Source organism: Hypomesus nipponensis, chromosome 11, assembly GCF_054491055.1.
Source record: "Hypomesus nipponensis isolate SF chromosome 11, ASM5449105v1, whole genome shotgun sequence".
NCBI classification, from domain to species: Eukaryota; Metazoa; Chordata; class Actinopteri; order Osmeriformes; family Osmeridae; genus Hypomesus; species Hypomesus nipponensis.
The window spans coordinates 4,193,189-4,217,394 of record NC_140371.1 but is presented as its reverse complement, the minus strand read 5'-3'; the positions used below and the strand labels follow the sequence as shown (position 1 = coordinate 4,217,394).

The window sequence follows — 24,206 nt, the reverse complement described above, 5'->3', positions numbered from 1 at the left end:
GCTGCAGGAAGTCGAACACATGAGACATTAGATTTTACTGTTTGTGAGACACGTGCGAGTGCGTTAATAAATCATAGTTCTGTAGTCCTCTCTATGAGAACAGGAACAGAATAAAACACAGGGAAGAAGTTACACTTGCGTTGGTTTGTGTTAGCTGTACTTGGGTCCGTCACGCTGTAGAGTTCGACAGTTCCCTGCTGACCAGACTGAATTAGAGCTCCAGCGACGAATGAAAACATGGCAAGATTTCAGGTGAAGTAATCTAAATTTGTGTCGTTTACCGGCAAGCTACAGTGAAGAGAAAACAATGTGTTGCTCTCAAAACCAACATATAGGTTACATTTGTGTTCATTAATTTGTCACTATGTCGCCATTTGCCTGGACAAGGACGTTGTCTGGCTAGCCTATTTGTTTTGATAGTTTTTTTCTTCCTATGGACATCTCAACTGAGATGTTGAGTATTTTGAGGAACTTTTGCTTGGAACAGATAATTTTTATTATTGTTGGGACTTCAACCATTTTGTTTAAAACGACTTTAGGGTGAGGACACTGATCTGTGACATTTAATGTTTATTGCTTTTTGTGACTGCTGTTAATGTCATTCAAGTCGATGTTGTTATCCTAGCTTGGGTCATCGATCCAATTTAAGTTATTTTCAATATTTTGAAGCGGTGAATGAAAGGGGTTGAATTAAAATGTCTTTAGATCAATAGGATAAATCATATCTCTGAGTGCTCAAGTTTAGTAAGTTGGCCAACAATAGTGATAACAAGCTTGAACAATAACCATGAAAAGTGAACCCATGGGATTTTGAGTAAAATTCGATACACTTTCTTTATTTTCACAATTGATTTAGTATATTAAATCACCACTAAAGTAAACTGTGAAATTCTTGATATTCTTTGGAGTAGGTGGCGTCTCATCCTCTGCTAGTAAAATATAGTCGGTTGGAGATATACAGGGTAAGGTGTACACATAGACAGCTATGCTTGTTATATTCACTGTGACATTTCCAATCCGAAAGCCTAAACTATTATATCAGTTTCCTGAAGGCAGAATAGGCTTGAGACTAGGGGATCTGGGGGTTAGGGACTCAGATCTTTTGATCTCCAGACTTTCAGGGAAGAGTTATTTACCCCTACTAAGCAGACGTACGTTCCGTGCGCTACAATTACATCACACTAGGTGAGCTTGGCAGATATTTCTGTTTAGATAGAAGAGGACATTTCAAGCACTGCACAGTTCTGCTCATCTAGTGATCTTGACTTGATGACCTGAACATCTACCTGCTTACCTGAAGAACCATTCACTACTCTACTTTCACTATGGCCGAACAAGCTAAGAAGAGGTGAGACTGATGTTATTACAGCCAAACTGTCTCATGTTATGGGTGTTTCCTTTAATGGCATTTTCTGCATTTTGAGGTTAAGAGTTTCTTATTTCACTGTTGAATGTCTTTTTGTACCTTTTTGTATTTATCTTGAAGGTCTATTAATCGCAGACTTGTGTACTGTCTGCTGTGCCAAAAGCCACAGAACACGTTGTGTCAACACCTGGCCAGGGTCTGTATGAAAAACAGCACACCACAAGAAAGAGCATCTGAGGTGCAGAAGGCCAGGGATTCCACCAAGAATTGGACCTGGACCAGGAATTGGGATTACAACCGCATCTGTGAGATGCTGCCCCACCTGGAATGTCGTTCAGTCCTGGTAAAGGAGCTTCTTGGGAGGGAGTACTTCATCAGAAACATGCCCCCTGAGACCATGGCCGTAGACTCTGCAGGTGACGGCACCTCAGCAACTGCCAGCAGATGTGTTGGCACCTCTCCCCCCACTTCACCACAAGGGACTGATGACAGCGACATATCCTCTTCTGATCTGGATGAGAGGACAGGAGACCCTTCTTGGCAAAGGTAAGTATAACAAATTGTATGCATGTGTTATGTTGAAAGAGAATTTATGATCTGGACTACAACTTTTTTTTTTTCAATTTTACAATTCACCATTTAATCCCCCCCCCCCCCTCCCTCAGTGTGCGTATGAAAATGAAAAAAGCAGGTCTATATTCAAAGTTTCCTGATGATGCCAGTCTCCTTTCGGACTTCAAAAGGTACCTTACAGACAGTCTCAGCATCACCGACTACCAAAAGGAGGTAAGATCTCTTTACACATACATTTTCAGTCAGAACACCAATTTCAACAAAGTTCCATATGTCTACTTTCTTATGATGTTAATGCTAACATTTATTTCTCATTGTCTCTCTCAAAGGTTGACAATGTGTCACGCTTCCTGCGCTATCTGCAGCCCAGCGGAGATGAGCCAAATCTGGAATTCCTCAAGAAGAGCAAAGAGACACAAGATTACTTGACGAGACTACGACAGACAGACATGAGCACAACCACCATTCTGAAGTACATCCATAACATGATACGGTTCGTAGGCTTCCTGAAGATACATCTGGATCTGGGAAAGGAAGGCGCAGAGCTCCACTCCATGTGGCAAGCGTACAAGGAGCTTCTGCAGACACTGAGGAAGCCGGTTGCCAAGGTTCATTTACATGAAGTGGTCACCATGAAGTAAGTACTATTCATTCGCTATCACTTAAGTCTTTGTTGTTTACTACTGCAATCCTGAGTGTGGTGTGTTTAATAACCTATCTCCCGTTTTTTCTCTATTATCTTCTTAACCTAGAACCAATCGATTAACCAACGGCATGCGCAGTGTGGCAGATTGCCAGGAAATTTTGAACGTCGCAAAGGCAGACTTCCTGAACATCTTCAATAAGTTAGTGGATGAATCCCATGTCTCTGACAGTGAAAATACGTCATTCCGCTATTACTGTGAAGCGGTCATGGTGTTGGGTCACTTTCAGCTCCCTGGAGCTGTGGAGTGTATGACTGTAAGTGCATCTAGTTTAACAGCTGGAAGTAATTTGTTCCCTGAATACGCAGTAATGGCTATTTAGAAATGCATTTAAATATTGTTTTTTGCATTTAAATATTGTATGTTTTTTCAGGTGAAAGAGTGGAAGGGTAAAAAGCATGTTGATGGAAGGGCTGTGATTGGCATCCGCCACCAGAGAACAACAACACCACAGATCGTCACACTTGCCTTGGCACAGGAAGAGGAAGCTGTTAGTTCTTTAGTAGCCAAATATGTTTTATCACTGTTGTTTTAGTATGATACAAATGATATATTACTCACAATGTTTTGCAGTCAAGTAATTGTCTTTCTTGTTTCCACAGTGGTTACAGGCGTACTATGATACAATTCGTCCTAGATACATCAAGGATAGTTGCAACAAGTTTTTCATTTCATCCAATGGCAAACCAGTCCACAGTGTCACAAACGACATCTCTCAACTCCATGAAAGGTATCTTCCTACCTACATCCATGTGCTGATGAGTAAATGTTAAGACTTTCTTGTATTTCACCCTATTATCAGACACAACACAATTAACTTTTCATGTCAAATGTTCTTATTGCAGCTACAAACTCCAACCTGTCAGTAGTGTTGAGGTCCGAAGGGCTTCTGAGGCACAGGCAGCAGCAATATTTATGGAGAGCCAAAAGGTATGGAATGCCGTTTGATTCAACATTTCATGTATAAATAGGTATATAAATAAGTAAATACATAAATAAATATGGCTATGAAATAATTAACCTTGAAGAAAAAAAGATGGCAATAGATATAGCATCACATAAATGTATAGCTGAATCCATTTACTTTAATTAATAAATACATGTACTTATTTCAAAATTACATTTTTCAAAAAACATTTGTGTTTTATGGGACTTTTATTTCCTATTACCACATTTATTTCTGTGCTGTATTTATTTCCAATCCTGCATGAAAATGAGAGTGGCGCGGTTATCCTTAGACTAAAGCACTAGGTCATAGGCAGACCTTGCAGATGTTGGTTTTTACATGTATTCATTAAGCAGACGCTTTCATCCAAAGCAACTTCCAAGAGAGACCTTTACAAAAGTGCATAGGTCAATGATCATAAACAGCGAGATAGCCCCAAAACATTGTGGGAAGCCAAAACATGAAGCATACATTGTGAAAAGCAAATAAGTGCCAATAGGAAGAAACATAAGAGCATGTAGTCAAACAAGTTACAAATAAGCGACATAAACCAAAAAAAGTGCAGGAGCTGTACCTGTAGGAAAGCAAGCAACAATAATATAATTCACAGTGAATACAAGAAGTTAAATCAGTTACAACTAACCAACAAGAGCAACACATCCCTCAATAAGAGTCATTTTGATCCTGGAGGAAACTAACATCAGGTTCAGCACGTCATTCCTAAGTACCGTTGTACTCCCGGAACAAGTGTGTTTTTAGCCTTTTCTTGAAGGTGAGGAGATGGTCAGTGTCACTGATGGAGGTGGGGAGGTGATTCCACCATTGGGGGGACAGACAGGAGAAGAGCTTTGGTTGGGAGCGGGCACTCTTGAGAAGTGGGACCACCAGACAGTTGTCAGAAGAAGACCGTGGGTGGGGGTGTAAGGCTAGAGGATAGACTTGATGTAGTTGGGTGCAGTCCCGTTCATGGCTCGGAAGGTCAGTACCAGGGTCTTGAATCTGATACAGCCTGTGATGGGAAGCCAGTGGAGGGAGATGAGGAGCAATGTAACATGGAATGTATGGGTAGATTTATGGCGGATAATTGCTCTACAGAACATTGACATCGATGACCAAGTCTTAAATTGTTTGAGACACAGGAAGTAGCCTCTAGCACGGCTGCAGGACGCCCTATAGACCGATTATCACCCTACATCAAACAACTGTCAAGCAGGCTCAACTGTGCATGTCGGTTGCAAAAGACTTCTCCTGGGTCTATTACACTTGGAGTGTCGATCAGGTCATCATATATCTCTGGCCACTGGATTGCAGGGCTTGACATTCATTTTTTGAGGCACTTGGACAAGTACATTTACGTTTCATTTGTCTATGCACAAAAGTCACTTGACCCCGATACCTTTAAATAGCCTGACCAAGTGATCGGGCAAAACTAGCCTGGCTAACGGAGGTCGCTTTCTCAGGCAAATGACGAATGAAACAGGCTCGGTTATAGAAATCCGAGATTCTGGCTATCTTCAGCAGGCTCGTTTCTACAACAGGCAGTCCTCCCTGACGTTTTTGGGGTAGAATGGAGTGAACGGGCAAAACTAGCATGGCTAACGAAGTTCGCTTTTTCAGGCAAATGATGAATGAAACAGGATTGGTTAAAGAAATCCGAGATGCTGGCTTGCAGGTCTGATCTACAATAGGCAGTCCTCCCAGACGTTTCTGGTGTAGAATGGAGTGAAATACAACATTGTGCACACTGCCAGTGAGCGACCCGAGTCTGACTGAGGCTAACGTCAAAACAGTGTAACGGGGACGCAGTCTCACTCAAATTGCCAGTTTTAAACAAATCACAAAAATAATCGGACCAGCTGGCTAAAAGCAGAATTCCCATATCTCTTGAAAGCTGCCCTGTTCGACTTTTTAGATGTAGAATTGACTGTAAAACTGTAAAATTATGAACTTTGTCACCGACATGAAGACATGGCTGCTGCCCGACTATGCGGTCTGTACCGGGCGACATTCTCACTCAAATTTCAATACTTTTGTGACCCAAATCAAAATTCTGATGTGACAGATCAATGGGGAATCGCTTTCTCTCTTATATGCTGTCCTCCTCAACCTTTTTGGCCTTTTTAAATCTAACTGTTTGTAAGATCCGTGGGGTCCTTGTGCCGTTTTAAATGCTATCCTTTCACGTTTTTTTGCAACCACATTGCGCGCGCATCCTGAATGTTTACAAACAAATAATTGGTCTATACAAAGAATATTTGATTTGATTAATTTGTACATTATTTGTTTAGTACATAATAAAGAAATACAATGGCCATACGTGTGTTGTGTGTTTGTTCGAAACAAAATACAAATCTATGCATTTTAGACACCTAACAAATTACCTGGATGCTCAATCACATAAATTCCACACCTTCAGTATTGTGTTGTGGGTAGAATATTACCACTTGTATACTTTTCCTTTGCCTCAGTGTTCGCATTTAAGTGGTCCTGGCTGGTCCTCTTCCTCAACACTTGCCTCTTTCAGTCGTGGAAAATTATTTTCAATACTCATCTGGATTGAAGCAGCACACATTCTTTGTAAGAGTAAACTTGCGACTAGTTAACTTCCTAAAGAAGGCTCAATCGCTTGTTTGCTAAAGGTCGGGTCGGTAGTCTAACATTAACACACTGACAACATTGTTTTCAGAATATAAAATATCTTTTATAGCACTTTTTAATGTGTTATTGTGTAAAGGTGTTCACAAGATGCCAACCTTTCTTAAACTTGTGAATATTCACCAGCCGTCTTCTCTGCACCAAATAGGCCAATATTCCACACTTCTAGAGATTAGCCTATCTGTTATTTATGGAGACAGACGTGGTGTGCACGGAGGGGGAAAGGCTGTGTGTGTGCGTGTTAATGTAAGAGAGACGCGTGAGTGACAGAGAGACGGAGGGAGACCAGGGAAAGGACATGCAGCTGAACGAATACGCTATGTGTTTGAAATAGCATTAAAAAAATAATGAAAGGCAAAATGTGGTGGCCGGTGTTGATTCTGTTGTGCACCGCCATGAATTAGTCTGTATGGGAAACACTGGTAGTGTCATAAGGGGCTGTGATGTTGTGGCTATTGCCAGAAGAAACCCAAATACGTGACAGGTACACTCTGGTATTGTCTATGGTGTGCTCAGGGTAAACAGTTATTTTAGATCAAACTAAACCAATATGTTGCCTGGACGCCAAGGTAGTTGATAAATATGAAAATGGAAGAAGTAGGTCTAACCTGTGAGCTTGATTAGCTCGCATTGACGAGCAGTGGATGAACAATAATATTTGTGTTTTTGCTCTAGTGGGACTTGGTCATGGATGTCTATGTTCTGTTCATTTTGAAGTACATTCATTTATTTAGGTAAATGGATTCAGCTATATATTTATATAATGCTATATTTATTACTATCTTTTTTTTTCACGGTTTAATTCATAGCCATATTTATTCATTTATTTACCTATTTATTTATTTAATTTTGAAACAAATGGGCGTTCCATAAAAAGGAGGGTGTGGCACATCACATGGCCCATAACAGTTTTCTGGCCAAACCAGCATTATCAAATGTGATTGCCGCAGGTTACAGTGGACAGACCTCTCATGCTGGAATCCTTGATTAAGTAAGCATCTTCATTTTACATAAAACAACACTTTAATTAAATCTCACAATTGTTTACCAAGTTGTCCTCTTTTGTACTATGTTAATCCTTATTTTCCTTAATCTTTAAAGCACTTCAGAAACCTGCCCTCCACCAAGTAAGGACTACCAGCCTTCCGAGCCGACCGAAAAATACTTTTCTACCTTCATCACCACATTCCCAGATTCCACAGAAGGCCAGCCACCTGGCAAAAGGAAGAGGGTCGCTACAGGGTCCCCAGAATCCTCCCAGTATCTCCAGAGACAGGAACATCTGCTGTGTAAGTATTCCAATCCATAATCCATAACATTGATTACCAAATCAATACATTACTTACACATGGCAATTTATTTAGTGTGATAAATGACTTAACATGACTGATGTTATGTTATTATTTCTTTCAGCAAAATACATCCATCAGAAACCATCAGTCAGGAAATTGAATAGGCAGATCAAGAAGCAGGGGTGGACAGCCAACCATCCAACTCCAGAAGAGATCCGGCAGGCGTGGAAACCAGCCTCCAAACTGTCCATTGAGGGTGATGCTCACACCTACAAGAAAACAATTCAGCAGAATTGGAAAGGCCTGGTCATCCAAGACTTTGGTGGAGAGAAAGGGCTAAGTAAGAAAACCTTTCATTTTTCTAGTAAGGATATAAAAATATGAACATATTTAAATGATCCTTTTATCACTTTGGGCTCCACCTATCAGAAAAACGTATTTAAATGTTTGCCAACATGTAATGTCTAATTACAGGATATCCGCGGGGTCTTAAAAAGTATTAAAAGTCGATAAATCCATTTAGGGAAAATTAAGGCCCTTAAAAGGTATTAAAAAGTCTTAATCCCGATTTTACAAGGTATTACATTTTGTTCACGCTTTGTCCAAAGAGTTGACTCCAAAAAGAATGCATGAATATATTTATTTTCCTCCTCATGACGATTATAAACAACAACGTGCTCGGTCAGTGAGTCACGTATTTTGCGAAATGCACGGTTTGGTGATGTGTCGCCCTCCACATGTTGCGAAACAAACTCCGAAATGGGGAAATGTAAAAGTTGGAGAAGGATGAGTTTATACAATGGCTGAACCTGAAAACAGGTTTACTGTACATATTGTAAAAAGATTAGCGTAGCTTCAATGGGCATCAACGCTGTCAAGGCCGCCATTGGCCGCAGATAGCAGCCGCAGCTGTCCATTGCCAGTTTCTGTGCTCCACCAGCGACAACACCACTAGGGATGGAGATTTGAACTGATTTCACTATTCGAACAGTATCCGAAATGATTTTCGAATATCCGGATAATCTATTTTTGTTAATGTGGTTCCGTCAATTAGCCTGCCGTGACGCAAAGCATACAGTAAACACATGAACCACCACACATTCTGGCAATAATTGGGACTGTTCAGCTATTAGATTAAATAAGGGTTGAATAAAGAAAACAAATGAAAGATCAATTTATTAACATGACGAAAAGACAATGAACTTGAAAAAACGCTGCATGTTCAGACGTAGGCTCTTAATTTGGCGGAAAAGCGATTAGCCTATTATTATGTGAAATAAAAAGTAGGCTACATTGGACTAAATGAAACACATTGGGAAGGCCATCCTCGATAAAAAACGAAAGACACACATGGAGAAATATTGCATATTAACTTGGAACCGAAATCTTATAGGATACGGTGCGCCACCACACAATGCAAACATAAACAGCGGATTACGCTAGCTCTACATGGCTACTGGTAAGAAAATAAATAAGCCACAACTGCATTAGCCATACGCATTTTTATTCAGGAAAATGAGCATGTAAACATGCTCAGGGGAGAGGCCAGTACGGAGTCGATTTACGAGCAGGCCGGCGTAGAAAAAACTGCATGAACTGAGGTTGCTGTGAGGTAGCCTACTGCTTAGCCAGGACACAATGCTTCTTGTAGCCCCAAATGAAATGAAAGGAGACTCGCAGCAGAACGCAGGCGTAGCCCACCTTTTTTGATGGTTTTTATCATTTCTAACGTCACAACTATTAGAATTCACAACACGACGCAACGGTTTTAAAACATTTTTTTTTTATTAAACTACGCTCATAAGTATTCGAAAAAAGTATTCGAATACTAACTTACTTTAGGATATCCGGATATTCGATTAACCACGCCCATCCCTAACCACCACCCAACAAAACAGCTGAACTTGTCAAAACAGCTACGACAGCGACCTCTGCCCCATCGTCTTCCGACATCAGGGTGACTATGGGTGGCACATCAACGATGCGCGCAGAGGTTATCTGGTGTCTTAATACTGCGGTGAATCACCGCTCACTGAACTCAAACATTTAAATATTTCTATAAACCTTGCCTTTTATTCTTTAATTTATTATTTTGAGCTTTGTTTCTTCCGAGCTTATCTGAGTTCTGTTATATGGTTGTGCTCTATAGATTTATTTGCAAACTACAACTGTTTATCAAGTTTAAGGTTTTTTGCAGATTAGAACTTGAAGTGGCGATGAGGTCTTAAAATATTTTGAGAAGGTCTTCAAAAAGTCTTAAAAAGGTGTTGAAATTAACTTCAGGATTCCTGCATATACCCTGAATTAGTAGGGTTGGGGAGGGAATCACATTTGAATCGCGATTAGGTTTCTAGTAGGGCTGCACGATAAATCGAATTTTAATCACGATCACGATTTCGGCTTCCCATGATCAAATTCACGTGATCGAGCGATATTTAAAACGCGTCATTCCGTTTTAGAACGCTCTGTATCAAAGTTATTTTTTGCAAAGCCAATCTAGCGCTCCGTAAACCAATAGGTGCATTCGACATCGGCTGCGGCTGCATGAAACGACAAGCGAGAGTTGCCGCTTGCAGTCGGGAAAGAGTTATAAACGGCTCTGTAAAGTCAGAAAATTTGTCATTTTTTATATTTGGCTATGATAAACTCTTTCTCCCATCTGTAGGCTGCGGCGCTGCATGGAGTTGAATACATCTAATGTCTGATTATGAGATGTTCCCTGCACCACGCAGCTTAGTTTATATGCGAACCCAGCCTTTTCATGTCTCTGGCTAGGGGAGCGTATTCGAAAAGCTCAGTTTTCAGTGTCCGAATACGCCGTATTAAGGCTGATTTATACTTTTGCGTCTTCATTAACGGACAGACGCACGCACAGAGTCGGACGGAGTCGGACGGATTGGTTGAATTTATACTACTCCGACGGCTCTGCGTGCTGAAAGCAATTCACCGCCAGAACAGTAGATAACGCTGCACTGCAATGCTAGCTAGGTTATCGAAAAGTCGGAGCAAATTTACAAATGAGCCGCTTCATCGATAAAATAAGCACAATTTCAGCAACTACACTGCCCATTTCTCGTTTGTAAAAACGTACAACAATGGCGGTCAAAGGATGCTGTTCTCTTGTTGGTCACAGCAACCTCCCCTGACGCAAGCGGTTCTTAATACGGACAAATCACAGCCAAGGGGTATCCGTAAAATGACGGACGGACGGATAGTCAGGAAAATCAAGAGGTGCACGCAGAGCTCTGCGAGGGGTTCGGAGAGGACACGGAGAGGGAGTTCCTTGATGGAGAGGGCGTTCCCTGTGTGCGTGTGCGTAAAAACGCAGAAGTATAAATCAGCCTTTCGTGTGGACGGGAGGCGAAAACGCAGACATATGTATGCGTTTGTAAATTAACTCGGGCTAGTGTGGACGGGGCCTCTGTCCTCTACCGTCTACATCTAGGACGGGGTCCACAGAGCTTTTCAGATACGATGACATTCAGTTAACTGCAATTGCTATGGCATTGGGGTAGCTTTCGCTCTATAGCTATAATGTCAAGATGAACGAGGAAGGTGAAAGAAGTATGCTGCTCCATCTCTATAATTTATTTTACCAGTTTAGTTACTGTAGCCTACTTCAGGTACAAGTATTATCACTTAATAGAAATGCGTTTCTTCTACGCAGAAGGCGAGCGTTTTAGGCCTACTCGGTGTGCCTGAACGATAGGGGGACAAGGCAGAAAGGACGGTTTACACCAAACAAAGAACGGCGATTCTGGGTGAGACCTGGCTGAACAGCTAGCTGGTGGGACAATTTTAAAACACCAAATAGTATTGCCAGAGGAGTATGTAAACAGCAGTGTGGCGGGAGCGAGGGGAAGGAGTGGCGTAACCATGACAACGATTGTCATGTACCGTGTTAGTGTGGACGGCAAACATTTGGAAAACAATATGAAAACGCTTGTGTGGACGGAGATTGTTTTTTGTTTTTTTATTGATTGTATATTTTGAGTTGTATTCACATCCATTTTGCAGGTACAATGCATTGTGACAAATGATCAAATTTGATTAGGTTAAAATCAACAAATAATTGTGATAATTAATTGTGATCTCAATATTGATCTAAATAATTGTGATTATCATTTTGGCCATAATCTTGCAGCCCTAGTTTCTAGCGATTCATAAATGTCAACAATCGATTTTTAAATTCATTTATTTATGTATTTTATAACAATGAGTTTACTAAACAGCAAGAAAAACAATACATCTCAAGGCTTTGATGCATTGGGATTTTTTCTTCTTCAACACTTAACTGCCTATCACAGTCAAATAGAAACAAGCTACACTAGACAGCAAACTATAATGAAATGTAAGCATATATTGAATCGAAATTTGATTAAAAATCGCTTCATGATTTTAAATCAAATTGTGACCCCAAGAATCGATTAGAATTGTGAGTACCAAAAGATTCCCACCCCTACTATTTAGTTATTTTCATCTAATTCTAAATGTAATATTTTCTTTATTACAGGAGTGGTTACAACTAAGCCTTTTGCTGAAGGTGCAATTGTCTGTGATTACCATGGAATCATCACCACAGCTGCTGAGGGGAGAGAAATGATGAGCCACAACTCAGAAGAAGACATGCGTGGCCTGTTTTTCTTCAGAGCTGGGAAGACGGAACTCTGCATTGATGGCCACAGTCCATGTGAGTGTCACGGAGCAGACACTTTTGGCAGAAGGATCAAGCATTCTTCAAAAAAGAGCAATCTGAAGCCACTTCACTGCGTCTTCAACACAGGAGAAGGTGAAAAGCAAGCCATCCTCTTTAAGGCTGTGAAGGACATTGACACAAACACTGAACTTTCTTTTGACCACGGTGCCAAGAGGAAGTTCTTCAGAGGAGAGGGCCTGGACCTGAAATGGCTGGATGAGTAGAATACTCATGTGGATGAGAGGACTTAACATCTTGTTGTAACAACATCAACAGGCCCAGTGTGTATCCCAGTACTGGGGTACCTGCTTGGACTAACAATACATGTACACTTATGTAAATGATTTGTTTACTCTTACAAATTAGTTTAAGAAAGAAATATATGTTCTGCATATATCCTTTTGGCAAATTCAATTTAAAAGGTCACTTGTACAGTTTTGATAATAGTTGGCCTGATTTTGTTTTCTTTTTTTTTGGTATGATATTGTGAATAAATCCTTTTGAAAAAAACTCTTTTAAATGTTAAACTCTTTTTAAGTATGTGAGTAGGTGAAATTACAACGGAGGCCTTCGTCCCTCCCTTCAGAACCCCGTTCACCCATCTCTTAGCACCAACTGACCCATGCTCAGCTGCTGTTCACAAGGAACCCTTCTCCACTTTGGCCTTAAGTTAGTTGTTTGAATATTTGTGACGTAGGCTGGCTCCTCAAAATCACTCAGAGTTCAATTTGGCTTCAACTGGCCTCAGAGTACCTCCTACTGGGCCTACTGGTGACGTATATTTGCTACTACCCGGTTCCACCCGGACCTGTGCCCTAGGCTTCCGTGCTCACCGCGGCGGCACTCCTACTCGCGTCAGCAGTTACAGTTTGTACACCAATACGTTTATTTTGGACACAGTTGCAGGACATTCTGCGTGAGACTCATGCAGGTCAACCATTTCTCACGCAACACCTTGCATTCCTCAAGCATTTCCAAAATAATTCTCACACTGAGAAGGGATGTCCCGCTATGTACAATTACATGTGATGTATATGAAAAGTAGAGATATGTATTAGTAAAACCACGTAATACTGCAGAGAGAAGTTAACTACAGGCCCCAGAGGGAGTGCTTGTAGTGTTTCTCTAAATCATGAAAGGAGCCAGCCTACGTCACAAATATACGTCACCACCTAGGCCCAGTAGGAGTTATTCTGAGGCCAGTTGTAGCCAAATTAAACTCTGAGTGAATTTGAGGAAAGAAGGCCAGGACAAACCAAGGTGTAGTTGGTAAACCCGAATAAAGTTCTGGAATGGAAATCCCCGAACTATGCAACATCAGCATAACGTAAATGTACGTTTAATTTCTAGAATAAGATTAAATGGGAAACCAAGGGCATATCATTTCACGATCAACAATATAACCAATGGTGATTTCAGGAAAGTGTGATAGGTTTGTCATAGAATGGGGGTTGGAACATGTAAGTGAATAAAAGACAGAACTTTGGAAGAGATGATTTGTAGTTTTGTCCTGTTGCTTTGATCTGTAATTAAAGCTTCTATCTACGTGTTTGAAACTGCTACAAACTCCATGTTATTTCATTTGAAGAGACATAAGTCAAGAACTTTAAGATAAAAATGTAAAAATATCAAGAATTTAAGTTAAAACACACACACATCCATCACAATACACTATTGCATAGCTCCCTAAAATTGCACGTAAAAAGTTAGAATATTGCACTCATGCTTGTATGTACAGCAACATTTAAGGTGATTAAGGCTTTCATGCATTGGGATTTTTTTTCTTCAACACTTAACTGCCTATCACAGTCAAATACAAACAGGTAAAACTCAACAGCAAACTATCATGAAATGTACGCATATATTGAGTTGTAAACAAACCAATCAGCGCGCAGCTCATCTATATATTCATGAGCATATGATAAACGTGGAAAACCTAGCATTTTTTTCCGGGGAAACTTTCACTGGATGTATCAGGGTGCACACAACAACACCCGGGCCATTTTCAGCCCAACCAACGTTACATCGCTAAGGAACAGTGTGAAGTACCCAAAAAACCCAGTCAATCACCCCTTTAACGGATGTAAAATATATAATTATATGTACAAATATGTCTACTTAAATCTGTTAATAAATGAATGAAACGTAAAATATACATATTTTCCCCCTCTGACTCAAGTTGCAACGCCCCCTCCCATTGCAACGCCCTCTAAATAAGGGACTGGGGCCTCCTTCACGTCCGCTTACAGAAAATAAATATCCTGGCTCTGGGTCAGTGATAATATTCTCATCTGCGCTATCTATACCCTTATAGAACAATGTCTGGAAGAGGCAAGGGAGGTAAGGGACTCGGAAAAGGAGGCGCCAAGCGGCATCGCAAGGTTCTCCGTGATAACATCCAGGGCATAACCAAGCCCGCCATCCGCCGCCTGGCACGCCGCGGTGGTGTGAAGCGTATATCAGGCTTGATCTACGAAGAGACGCGTGGTGTTCTGAAGGTGTTCCTGGAGAATGTCATACGTGATGCCGTGACTTACACCGAACACGCTAAAAGAAAGACCGTGACCGCTATGGACGTGGTCTACGCTTTGAAGCGCCAGGGACGTACTCTGTACGGCTTCGGCGGCTAAAACATCCAGTACAAGTACATTGACCGAGGATCAACAAAAAGGCTCTTTTAAGAGCCACCCACATGTTAAGCATCAGAGACATATTTCCATAATCCAGGTGTTCGGTTTCTCTACTGAGAAGTGCCTTGTAAAGTGCCCTGTATATCTAGAACCGTATCCGAGGTGAATAATATAAACAACTGAGTTGACTGGCCTAGTTTCGTCCCCCAGTTTTTGGCGCATTTCAACTTCAATGCAATACCAGTCTAGGCTAGAAATCCATCTAAGGCTAATAAAGGACCAAATATACTGAAACTTTCGTTCGATTTGTGTTTCGGTGGTCATTGCGTATTCGAAGCATTTGAGCAAAGGGTATTGTAAAGGGGGTTCATTACTCACGCTTCAACTGAGACTACTTGGGCTATAGAATCTATAAATGCATTCTTAGCCGGACCGGGAGGGAGCGTTTTACCGAGATGCATCGGGTTCAAATCACCCGGTACTGTGCGTCACTTTAGATAGTAGCATCTGCTCAATGAATGCTTTATTAAAACTGTTGAAGAAAAAATTGACTCAGCCCTGGATGCATGGGGGTTTCGCGTGGTACTGCAACTTCATGAAGCTGCTGACGTCAATAACCACGTGTTTCGGGTTTAACTAGGCGGTAAACTGCCCAGGGATTTCGTCGTAATTTCCGAGCCTGACCCCTTGAAGTGTAAAAGGTACTTTAAAGTGTAAAAATGTTTCAAATATCTCCTTTGAGTAATCATGACTGTCAGTTTATGATTACTGAAGGGTAAGGGCCCCCCCCCTTCGGGGTCGGTAAATCCCACGCACGCGCAGTAGCTTTCAGACTATATTGCAAAAGTCACTTCCAAGCTGAGTGCTGCGACTAGCAGGAGGCGTGCCTCAATATTAGCATATCTCTCGCTACATATTCCGGGTAGTCGGCCAAACCCCATTATCCGTTTCTGAGAAGCAACGATAACTGACAATGCCTGAGCCAGCAAAGTCCGCGCCCAAGAAGGGCTCTAAGAAAGCCGTTTCCAAGACCGCCGCAAAGGGCGGTAAGAAGCGCAGAAAGTCCAGGAAGGAGAGCTACGCCATCTACGTGTACAAGGTACTGAAGCAGGTCCACCCCGACACCGGCATCTCATCCAAGGCTATGGGAATCATGAATTCCTTCGTCAACGATATTTTCGAGCGTATCGCAGGAGAGTCGTCTCGCTTGGCTCACTACAACAAGCGATCAACCATCACCTCCAGGGAGATCCAGACCGCCGTCCGCCTGCTGCTCCCCGGTGAGCTGGCCAAGCACGCCGTGTCCGAGGGCACCAAGGCCGTGACCAAATACACCAGCTCAAAGTAAACGGCCTCATTCAAATTCACCCAAAGGCTCTTTTAAGAGCCACCCACTGGTCTCTGAAATTGAGGAAAGTCCATCGCATTAGCTTGAATGTCTTCCTGTATTGTATATGATCTAAGTACTAACCTTCGTGACCAAGGACAGGTTATTCTACTCTTCTATACAGACGAAAGTTTATATTCTTTCCCGACACCACTTCATTAAACGCCATTGAATTGCTTAGATGTTTTTTTTTTTTTTTTTTCTCCCTGTATGATGCATGATAGTGGACCACGCCTTAATAGGCACCAATTGCGGTGCAACAACATCTCGATAACAATGTATGATGAACACAAATGGACTACTATATCAGTGCAATACTTACATATCGAGCTTTAAACAGCAACTTCCAAGAGAGCTTCACAAAAGTGCATAGGTCACTGATCATAACGAGATTGCCCATAATAAGTGCCAATGGGAAGAACCATAAGAGCATGTAGTTATACAAGTTACTATTAAACAACATGAACCTCAAAAAGTGCAAGTGTACCTACAATGGATGTAGCCCAGGTTACAACAAGCCAAAGTGAATTAGATATACACTATTGATACATTTGCTTTTCATAGATAATTCTTTCAATAATCAAGAAGTGCATACATAGTTTATACATAGTGTATAGTAGTTTCTCGTGGCTGCAATATTATCGGGCGAGCGACTTCAGTGGCCTGTTGAAAGGCTCGAATTGAGAGAGAAGGAAATATCTATAAACAAGTAGGACTACAATGAAGTTTAGGATTTGAGTTGAATGGAACTAAGTTGACAAAATTAAACACGAAAGTTGAAAGTCTATTTTCGAAACCTCTTTAAAATAGATAAATTGTATTTTTTGTGTGGAAACAGTGAAAGGAGAGGAGAAGCCTAAAACAGAGAAGATGAAAGCAAAGTACAATCGAGTAGACCTACAGTAGAGTACAGTGAAGTGCTCATCAATGATGCAAACTTTTGTGTAAAAACTATTTCATGCTATGTCTTTTCTTCTTTTGAAGCTTTGTTTTCACACACACAGGGAAAGGAGAGGGGAACATAGAAGCCTAAAACACAGTAGATGAAAACAGAGAACAATATTGTAGAGTATAGTATAGTCCTCGTCAAGTATGCATCTAAGATGCAAAAAATCAATAACCATAAATAATATTGATCACGCCACAAAATACAGATTGAAACCAAAGTAACAAGCCTGGCTTGGAAATTTAAGAAGTAGAAACAATAGATATTTTTGAAAAAAAATTAAGGATAAATAATAACCTAAAGTGCTGATACTAGAAAATTCTATAACACACTGTCACTTTCAGCTACTGATTGCACTATTAGCAATATTGCACTAATCGTACCACACTTGTCTTTAGTATAGGTTTATAAAGTTGGCTTATGTAGGTTATTATGTAGAGGTTTAGTATATTTTACCTTTATTATTTTGTATTTTTGTGAGGTTTATTATGTTATCTTATCGTAGATGTGATCTATGTTCTGAGTACATATATGTCATGTTGTGCCAGGTTGCTTTGCGTTGTCTTGTCCTAAGAATTTCAGGGCCCAGTGTGACCTTGATGTTCTGTGCATCTGACAATAACAGACTTGAACTTGAACTATTTCAGTACAGTGAGAAAGTATTTGTCCTTTGTTATTTCCCATCTCTGCTGACTATGAAAGTTCCACATGCTGGTTACTCATACTACTCTCCTCAATGTACAGTAAGAATAATTTGAATAATTTGATACCGGGATATATGGAACATAAATTACATTGGGGGTGCATTTCATGGCAGGGCAGTTATATGTCTTGTCAAGAAATGAAGCAACAGCAAAAACATCTTTGACCTAGATCATATTCCAGAATCATCCTTTCTTTATTGTTCTTGACCTGTGTGTTTGGTCTCCCCGTGTTTTAAATGGTTTGTTCTAGTTCAAAGCTATCTTGCTCCTGTTTCTGTAAAAATTCTGAAAAAAGACTGAAATGACTTCTGGATATACTGAACTCTTACATTCTCTAAGCTTCTTTCTCATCCATAAGACTTGACCATTTCATGTGTGTAAATGTTTTTTCCCCATGCGTTCACACGTGAGTTTTCAGTCGTATGGATGTGTGTGTGAACATTACATACGTGTATGTATTTCATATGTGTCTGTGTGAGGACAGTCTGAATAATTTCCTAAACGACCCCTCATACAAACAGGCTATTAGGAACGAAAGACAACCACTAGTCCAGCCTCATGAAATAAATGAAAAGTCCTTAAGACCCAAACATTCCCCATCACCAACAACATGGATAATAACATGTACTGGATCTGACGAGTCCAACTCTGAGCAGGTAGACCAGACACACCATGGAATACAGTCACGCTGTAGCCTACAGTATGTCTCACACCAACAAGTAACAAGTCTTACAGTAGGTTAACTGTTAGACTGACATTGAAGATTGTGTCCTTGGACATGAAAAACTAGGGAAGGGAGAGCAATAGGGAGACCACAATTTCCACAGCCTGCACTGTGTTTTGTCCCCCCCAAAAAAGACCAGTTTTAAGCCCCATGACACCCCAGCTGTGTATTTTTTAGCATTGAACTTTCTAGACAGATTGTGTGGCTCACTGGAAAACGTTTTCTCGTTTTAAACAACTGCCATTTCAGATACTTTTGGGGGCAAATGGCACAGACAACAAGGTGCGCACTGCTCCCTCAGCGAGGCCAACGGCGATGATTTGAGCCTGCCGCAACAAAAAACAGAGTGCCTCCGGTCCACATACGGTCTTATTTTGAATGTTGAAAAGGCTGCTTGTGGCCCGATTTACTTTTAGAACGCAGTACAATTCCAGCAGGGATTTTTATCCCGTTGTTCACCGGGAGAAAACACAAGTGCGAACGGAGAGCAGCAACTGAGAGAAACCGGGCCGGCAGTTGAGTCTACACAGTTCTCATGTCGTATTTAAACCCAGCGCTCTGAACGGCGCAGCGCAACACAGCAGCCTCGCACATTCAAATCGCACACGTCCCGCGAGTGTTCAGACATGGCAGAAGTCGCTCCAGCTCCTGCAAAGGCACCCAAGAAGAAGGCGGCAGCCAAGCCCAAGAAGGCTGGACCCAGCGTCGGCGAGCTGATCGTCAAGGCCGTGTCCGCTTCCAAAGAGAGAAGCGGCGTGTCCCTGGCAGCGGTCAAGAAAGCCCTGGCGGCCGGCGGCTACGACGTAGAAAAGAACAACTCCCGCGTCAAGGTCGCAGTGAAGAGCCTCGTCACCAAAGGAACCTTGGTCCAGACCAAAGGGACTGGCGCTTCTGGGTCTTTTAAGATCAACAAGGGGGCAGAGGCCAAGTCAAAGAAGCCCGTTAAGAAGGTTGTCGCTCCGAAAGTCAAAAAGGCAGTTGCCAAGAAACCCGTTGCTGCCAAGAAGCCCAAGAAGGTCGCTGCGAAGAAGCCCGCGGCTGCCAAGAAGTCACCCAAGAAGGCTAAGAAGCCCGCGGCAGCCAAGAAGGCAACCAAGAGCCCCAAGAAGGTGAAGAAGCCCGCAACACCCAAGAAAACAGTGGCCAAGAGCCCCAAAAAGGCAGCCAAGCCCAAAGCCGCCAAGCCCAAGGCGGCCAAGGCAAAGAAAGCAGCGCCTAAGAAGAAGTAAACCTTGGTTCGCGTCTGTGTCCGTATTACAAAAAAGGCTCTTTTAAGAGCCACCCACCTTTCCTGAAATGTGCATGTCCATGAGCTAAATCCCCGGGACGGCCAATATGAAAACAAAGTAGCCAGCTATATCAGGGGTAGAAGTTATACTTTTTACGCGTCCGCCACAAAACGGTGATACATAAGATACAAAAAAGAAAATGGACTAGTTGCAATGGCACTTCCCATTTGGGATAATCTAGCTAGAAAACCATGTGACAGATGAAGAACATTAATGATACAGCTAGCTAATTTGAGGAATAAGACTTGCGCTTCGTGGAACTTTAGAGCTGCATAAATGGTGCTTCTGCTATTAGCAACTTGCAAATAGTTGCTTGGAATATTAAGGGTGCAAATCCCATTTAAAACCACTATCACCAACTGCATAATTCTAGGCCTATATCTCTGGTAAATATGTATGTCGATGTACGAAACTGTTCTCACTACACGATTGACGATTGTATAATGGACTTTGCATTCATTCATCCATCCATGCCACATTACTGTATGTGATTGGCGCCTTAAACGAGGAGCAACTGGGTGAACAAAGAGAGCTAAGGAGGGGGGGTAAACGAGATGACCAAATGCGCCTTCTTCGGGAGAGAAAGCATGGCTCCACCCCCGAGTTTGTCGCCACCTACTATTGGATCAAGACCCAACTGACATTGTGAACAATGAAAGCCGTTTACCATTAGCGAGCCTATAAAGTCTGTACTCCGAAGTAGGCTTTTCACTACTCATTTGAACAGAGATATCAAGATGAGCGGAAGAGGCAAAACCGGAGGCAAAGCAAGGGCGAAGGCTAAGACCAGGTCATCCCGCGCCGGGCTGCAGTTCCCCGTGGGTCGTGTTCACAGGCTTCTCCGCAAGGGCAACTATGCGCAGCGTGTGGGAGCTGGCGCACCCGTCTACCTGGCGGCCGTGCTCGAGTACCTGACCGCTGAGATCCTGGAGTTGGCCGGCAACGCGGCTCGTGACAACAAGAAGACTCGTATCATCCCCCGTCACCTGCAGCTGGCCGTCCGCAACGACGAGGAACTCAACAAACTTCTCGGTGGCGTTACGATTGCTCAGGGTGGAGTGTTGCCCAACATCCAGGCGGTTCTTCTCCCCAAGAAAACCGAGAAGGCCGTTAAAGCCAAATAAAAACTAAACGACAGTCTCACTTTCTCCAAAGGCTCTTTTAAGAGCCACCCAATACACTCTTCAAAAGCGCATTGTCTAACTTTTCACTAGATGCACTGAACTCTGTTCAATTAAAGCCACGGTAAATTAAGTTATCGCCACAACAGAGCCACACATTTAAGTTGCACCATTAAGTAAACCTACATGGCTTGGTGTGCTGGGGTCTCATTTATAAAGCTTGCGTACGCACAAAACGGGGCTGAAAATGTGCGTACGCCACTTTATACACGAAGGTTGTGATTTATAAAAAACAAACTTGACGGGAGAATGTGCGGTCCTCCACGCAAACCCTGACCCTCCCGTAGGCCTACGCATATTTTGAAAACAGTTGGAATTGGCGACGCAGATAACCGTACTTGTCAGACTGCAGAAATTGAATGTGGAAAGAACATTACTCGTAATATTTATATATCTTGTTTTCCTCACACACGTTTTTTTCATTCAGTTTCATGATTATCATGAAGATTACATCCAGCAGTGTTATTTGCGCTTGTACTGAGTGATTCTTGTTCCATAAACACCTTGTACAATCCAACTCTAAATAAAAATTCAGCGCTTCCTCACCATCAGATTGTCCACTACGGGAGTTCAGGAGGGGGAGATTCCCCGACTGCATGGAATACAGGATAACATCACGTATCCTACCTTTAGATAACTGCAGAACACATTTAGTGTATAACTAAATATATGTATTTAATACTGTGCAAATATCCTCATATGTCAAAAACTGGAAATACAGTCGTCAAGCTCCCGTGCAATCGCTACACTCTACGTCCTCGTTATCAGTCCAGACTTTAATAGATTACTGTTCATAACAAAACGCTTTTGTTTTCAAATTGTATCTCGACTCGCAGTATCACTGCCACAGTTGACGCAAGTCGCACAGTTTTTTTTTATAAATTGGTGATCTACCGGCCACCACATTTACGGAATTTTCGGGCTCCACCAATAGGCCAACAGTGTCTGAGAAGTTGTCATGCGCTATGATTCACCGTAAAGAACAATCGTATGCCAGGGTCATGATGAGATTCTAGATAGCCAGAAGGTTTCAAGTATGGGCGGGAACGGACGCTCGGTCCCTGCGTCCAATTGCCAAAGGAGAAAGCGTCGACGGTCTGCCAATCAGTCTGCTCGGGAGAGCAATCCAATCAGCGGACGACAAAACGACAATATAAACTTTTACTTATGCTCTGGGATTTACCTTCCATTCGGAAACGAGAAGAGAAACATCATGGCCAGAACCAAGCAGACCGCTCGTAAATCCACCGGTGGCAAAGCCCCGAGGAAGCAGCTCGCTACCAAAGCCGCTCGTAAGAGTGCACCAGCCACAGGTGGCGTGAAGAAACCTCATCGTTACAGGCCCGGGACCGTGGCTCTGAGAGAGATCCGTCGTTACCAGAAGTCCACCGAGCTGCTTATTCGCAAGCTGCCTTTCCAGCGCCTGGTTAGGGAAATCGCCCAGGACTTCAAGACTGACCTGCGTTTCCAGAGCTCCGCTGTGATGGCTCTGCAGGAGGCCAGCGAGGCTTACCTGGTCGGCCTCTTCGAAGACACCAACCTGTGCGCCATCCACGCCAAGAGGGTCACCATTATGCCGAAGGACATTCAGCTGGCCCGCCGCATCCGCGGAGAGCGTGCCTAGATGTTGCCCGGGATGATTTGACTCCAAAACCCACAAAGGCTCTTTTAAGAGCCACCTCACTGTTTAAACCAAAAGACAAATCCCTTGTCATGCGTGCTGCAATGTTCTTGGATTTAGGCATTAACTGATGGCACTCGTAATGCCAACTTCTGGTAATGAAATGTTTTCAATTGAAATGGCTGTATTGTTACAAATGTCCTCAAATGGGGAATTTCTCTGGCAGGAAGTTATATTCAATGATCAGATCTTAACCCTTTTCATGCATGAATTGACAAGCTTAGTTTGGATGTTTTATCCTTTGTTTACTCCTCTGTAGGCATACATCCTCATTAGGCATACAAATGAAGTTGAACATTATTTTATTAATACTTTTTTTAATTGTCTACTCAGATGGAAAGCATACGTCTGGATTGTATTTTTTTTTGAAGAAATATGGATTAACCAAATCAATGAGAAATCATACATTATGCTGTTAAAACTTCTGTCACATTTTACCATCTTTCTCAATGAGATGCAATGAAATATGAAGAATCCTCTGACTCGTCAGCCTCTTCCCTCTCCCTTTTTACCTTTCTCAGATAACGATCCATTCATTTGAATCAGGTGTGTTGGAACAGGGAAATATCTAAAACATTCAGGACGGGGTTACTTGAGGACCAGGTTTGGGAACAATAGTTAATGGAGGTAACTCCAGTTCTGAGTGGAGCGGAGCGCCATAGGGGAGCTCTGCTCCTATTGGTTTACCAGCTGGCTAGTGCAGCTAATGACTGAAGATCAAAATGTATACACACCTGTCACTCACACAGGTGCCCTATATAAAGGGGTGACAGCCGTCACTCATCCTCCCAAAAGTATCAATACAGCCGGGTTGAATAAGTCGAGCTGGGCCTGCAGCCCTATGGGGCTCCGCTCCACTCATTTAGTGGAGCTCATGGGGGACTCATAGACCCCATAGGGGAGCTCTGCTCCTATTGGTTAAGGCGGATCGAGCGAGGCCAAATATACCCCCAGCAGACCAGATCTAAAAAGACATAATCTCACAAGGCACCGAGGACAGACCTGCTGATGTAATAATACACCGGGTCTGTCCTCCCGGTCAGGCCGCTACTGTGACACAGAGAGCCGTCCAGGGTGAAAACAGGAAAGAGTTTACTCAAAAACTGTCAAATGTCGTTCCTCTCACCTGCACAACAGCTAAGCTGGAGGGGCAACAGAACACATCCAGTATAGACATTGTAGTATCCAGTATAGACACAACACAAAGTTCCTATTTGATACTGTTGCAAAACTCACTAAGAAAAGTACACTCTGTGTTAGTTCAGATCTCTCTCCCAATGATTTCTTGGATTTCTTTGACCAAAAAATCTATGCAATAAGGGACAAACTACAGACTAGTCCTGGAGGAGTGGCCAACAACACTGAATTTGACTCTATACCCAGCATGCTGCATGTTGAGGCTCTTACTCACTTTAACCCTATTTCTAGATGG

At 42.3% G+C, this 24,206-nt stretch overlaps 5 protein-coding genes and 1 pseudogene across 6 annotated transcripts; all 6 read left to right on the top strand.

The window, feature by feature from the left end:
- Window positions 1-5: 5 nt before the first annotated feature.
- Window positions 6-12,942, top strand: LOC146267787 (uncharacterized). Of its 2 annotated transcripts, XM_084710160.1 has the most exons (13): window positions 6-252; window positions 1,213-1,348; window positions 1,487-1,912; window positions 2,032-2,152; window positions 2,269-2,576; window positions 2,692-2,899; window positions 3,017-3,133; window positions 3,246-3,373; window positions 3,489-3,573; window positions 7,195-7,235; window positions 7,346-7,533; window positions 7,658-7,876; window positions 12,050-12,942. In XM_084710160.1, exons 2-13 carry the CDS (start codon window positions 1,326-1,328, stop codon window positions 12,454-12,456), a joined length of 2,271 nt encoding a protein of 756 aa, XP_084566286.1. In that variant the 5' UTR covers window positions 6-252; window positions 1,213-1,325; the 3' UTR covers window positions 12,457-12,942. The 2 variants fall into 2 exon arrangements, with proteins under 2 accessions (XP_084566286.1, XP_084566287.1); XM_084710161.1 differs by having other exon boundaries at window positions 6-1,348; window positions 1,530-1,912; window positions 12,050-12,941.
- Window positions 12,943-14,533: 1,591 nt separating this feature from the next.
- On the top strand, window positions 14,534-15,146 carry LOC146267786 (histone H4). The gene has a single exon (XM_084709931.1). The coding sequence runs from the start codon at window positions 14,551-14,553 to the stop codon at window positions 14,860-14,862; it is 312 nt and encodes a 103-aa protein (XP_084566057.1). The 5' UTR covers window positions 14,534-14,550; the 3' UTR covers window positions 14,863-15,146.
- A 635-nt stretch (window positions 15,147-15,781) lies between these two features.
- LOC146267785 (histone H2B) lies at window positions 15,782-16,429 on the top strand. The gene has a single exon (XM_084667016.1). It carries the CDS (start codon window positions 15,836-15,838, stop codon window positions 16,208-16,210), a length of 375 nt encoding a protein of 124 aa, XP_084523142.1. The 5' UTR covers window positions 15,782-15,835; the 3' UTR covers window positions 16,211-16,429.
- A 2,715-nt stretch (window positions 16,430-19,144) lies between these two features.
- LOC146267784 (histone H1 pseudogene) lies at window positions 19,145-20,029 on the top strand (annotated as a pseudogene).
- Window positions 20,030-20,492: 463 nt separating this feature from the next.
- On the top strand, window positions 20,493-21,253 carry LOC146267783 (histone H2A). The gene has a single exon (XM_084710170.1). The coding sequence runs from the start codon at window positions 20,650-20,652 to the stop codon at window positions 21,034-21,036; it is 387 nt and encodes a 128-aa protein (XP_084566296.1). The 5' UTR covers window positions 20,493-20,649; the 3' UTR covers window positions 21,037-21,253.
- Window positions 21,254-21,994: 741 nt separating this feature from the next.
- LOC146267782 (histone H3-like) lies at window positions 21,995-23,223 on the top strand. The gene has a single exon (XM_084710164.1). It carries the CDS (start codon window positions 22,130-22,132, stop codon window positions 22,715-22,717), a length of 588 nt encoding a protein of 195 aa, XP_084566290.1. The 5' UTR covers window positions 21,995-22,129; the 3' UTR covers window positions 22,718-23,223.
- Window positions 23,224-24,206: the final 983 nt, after the last annotated feature.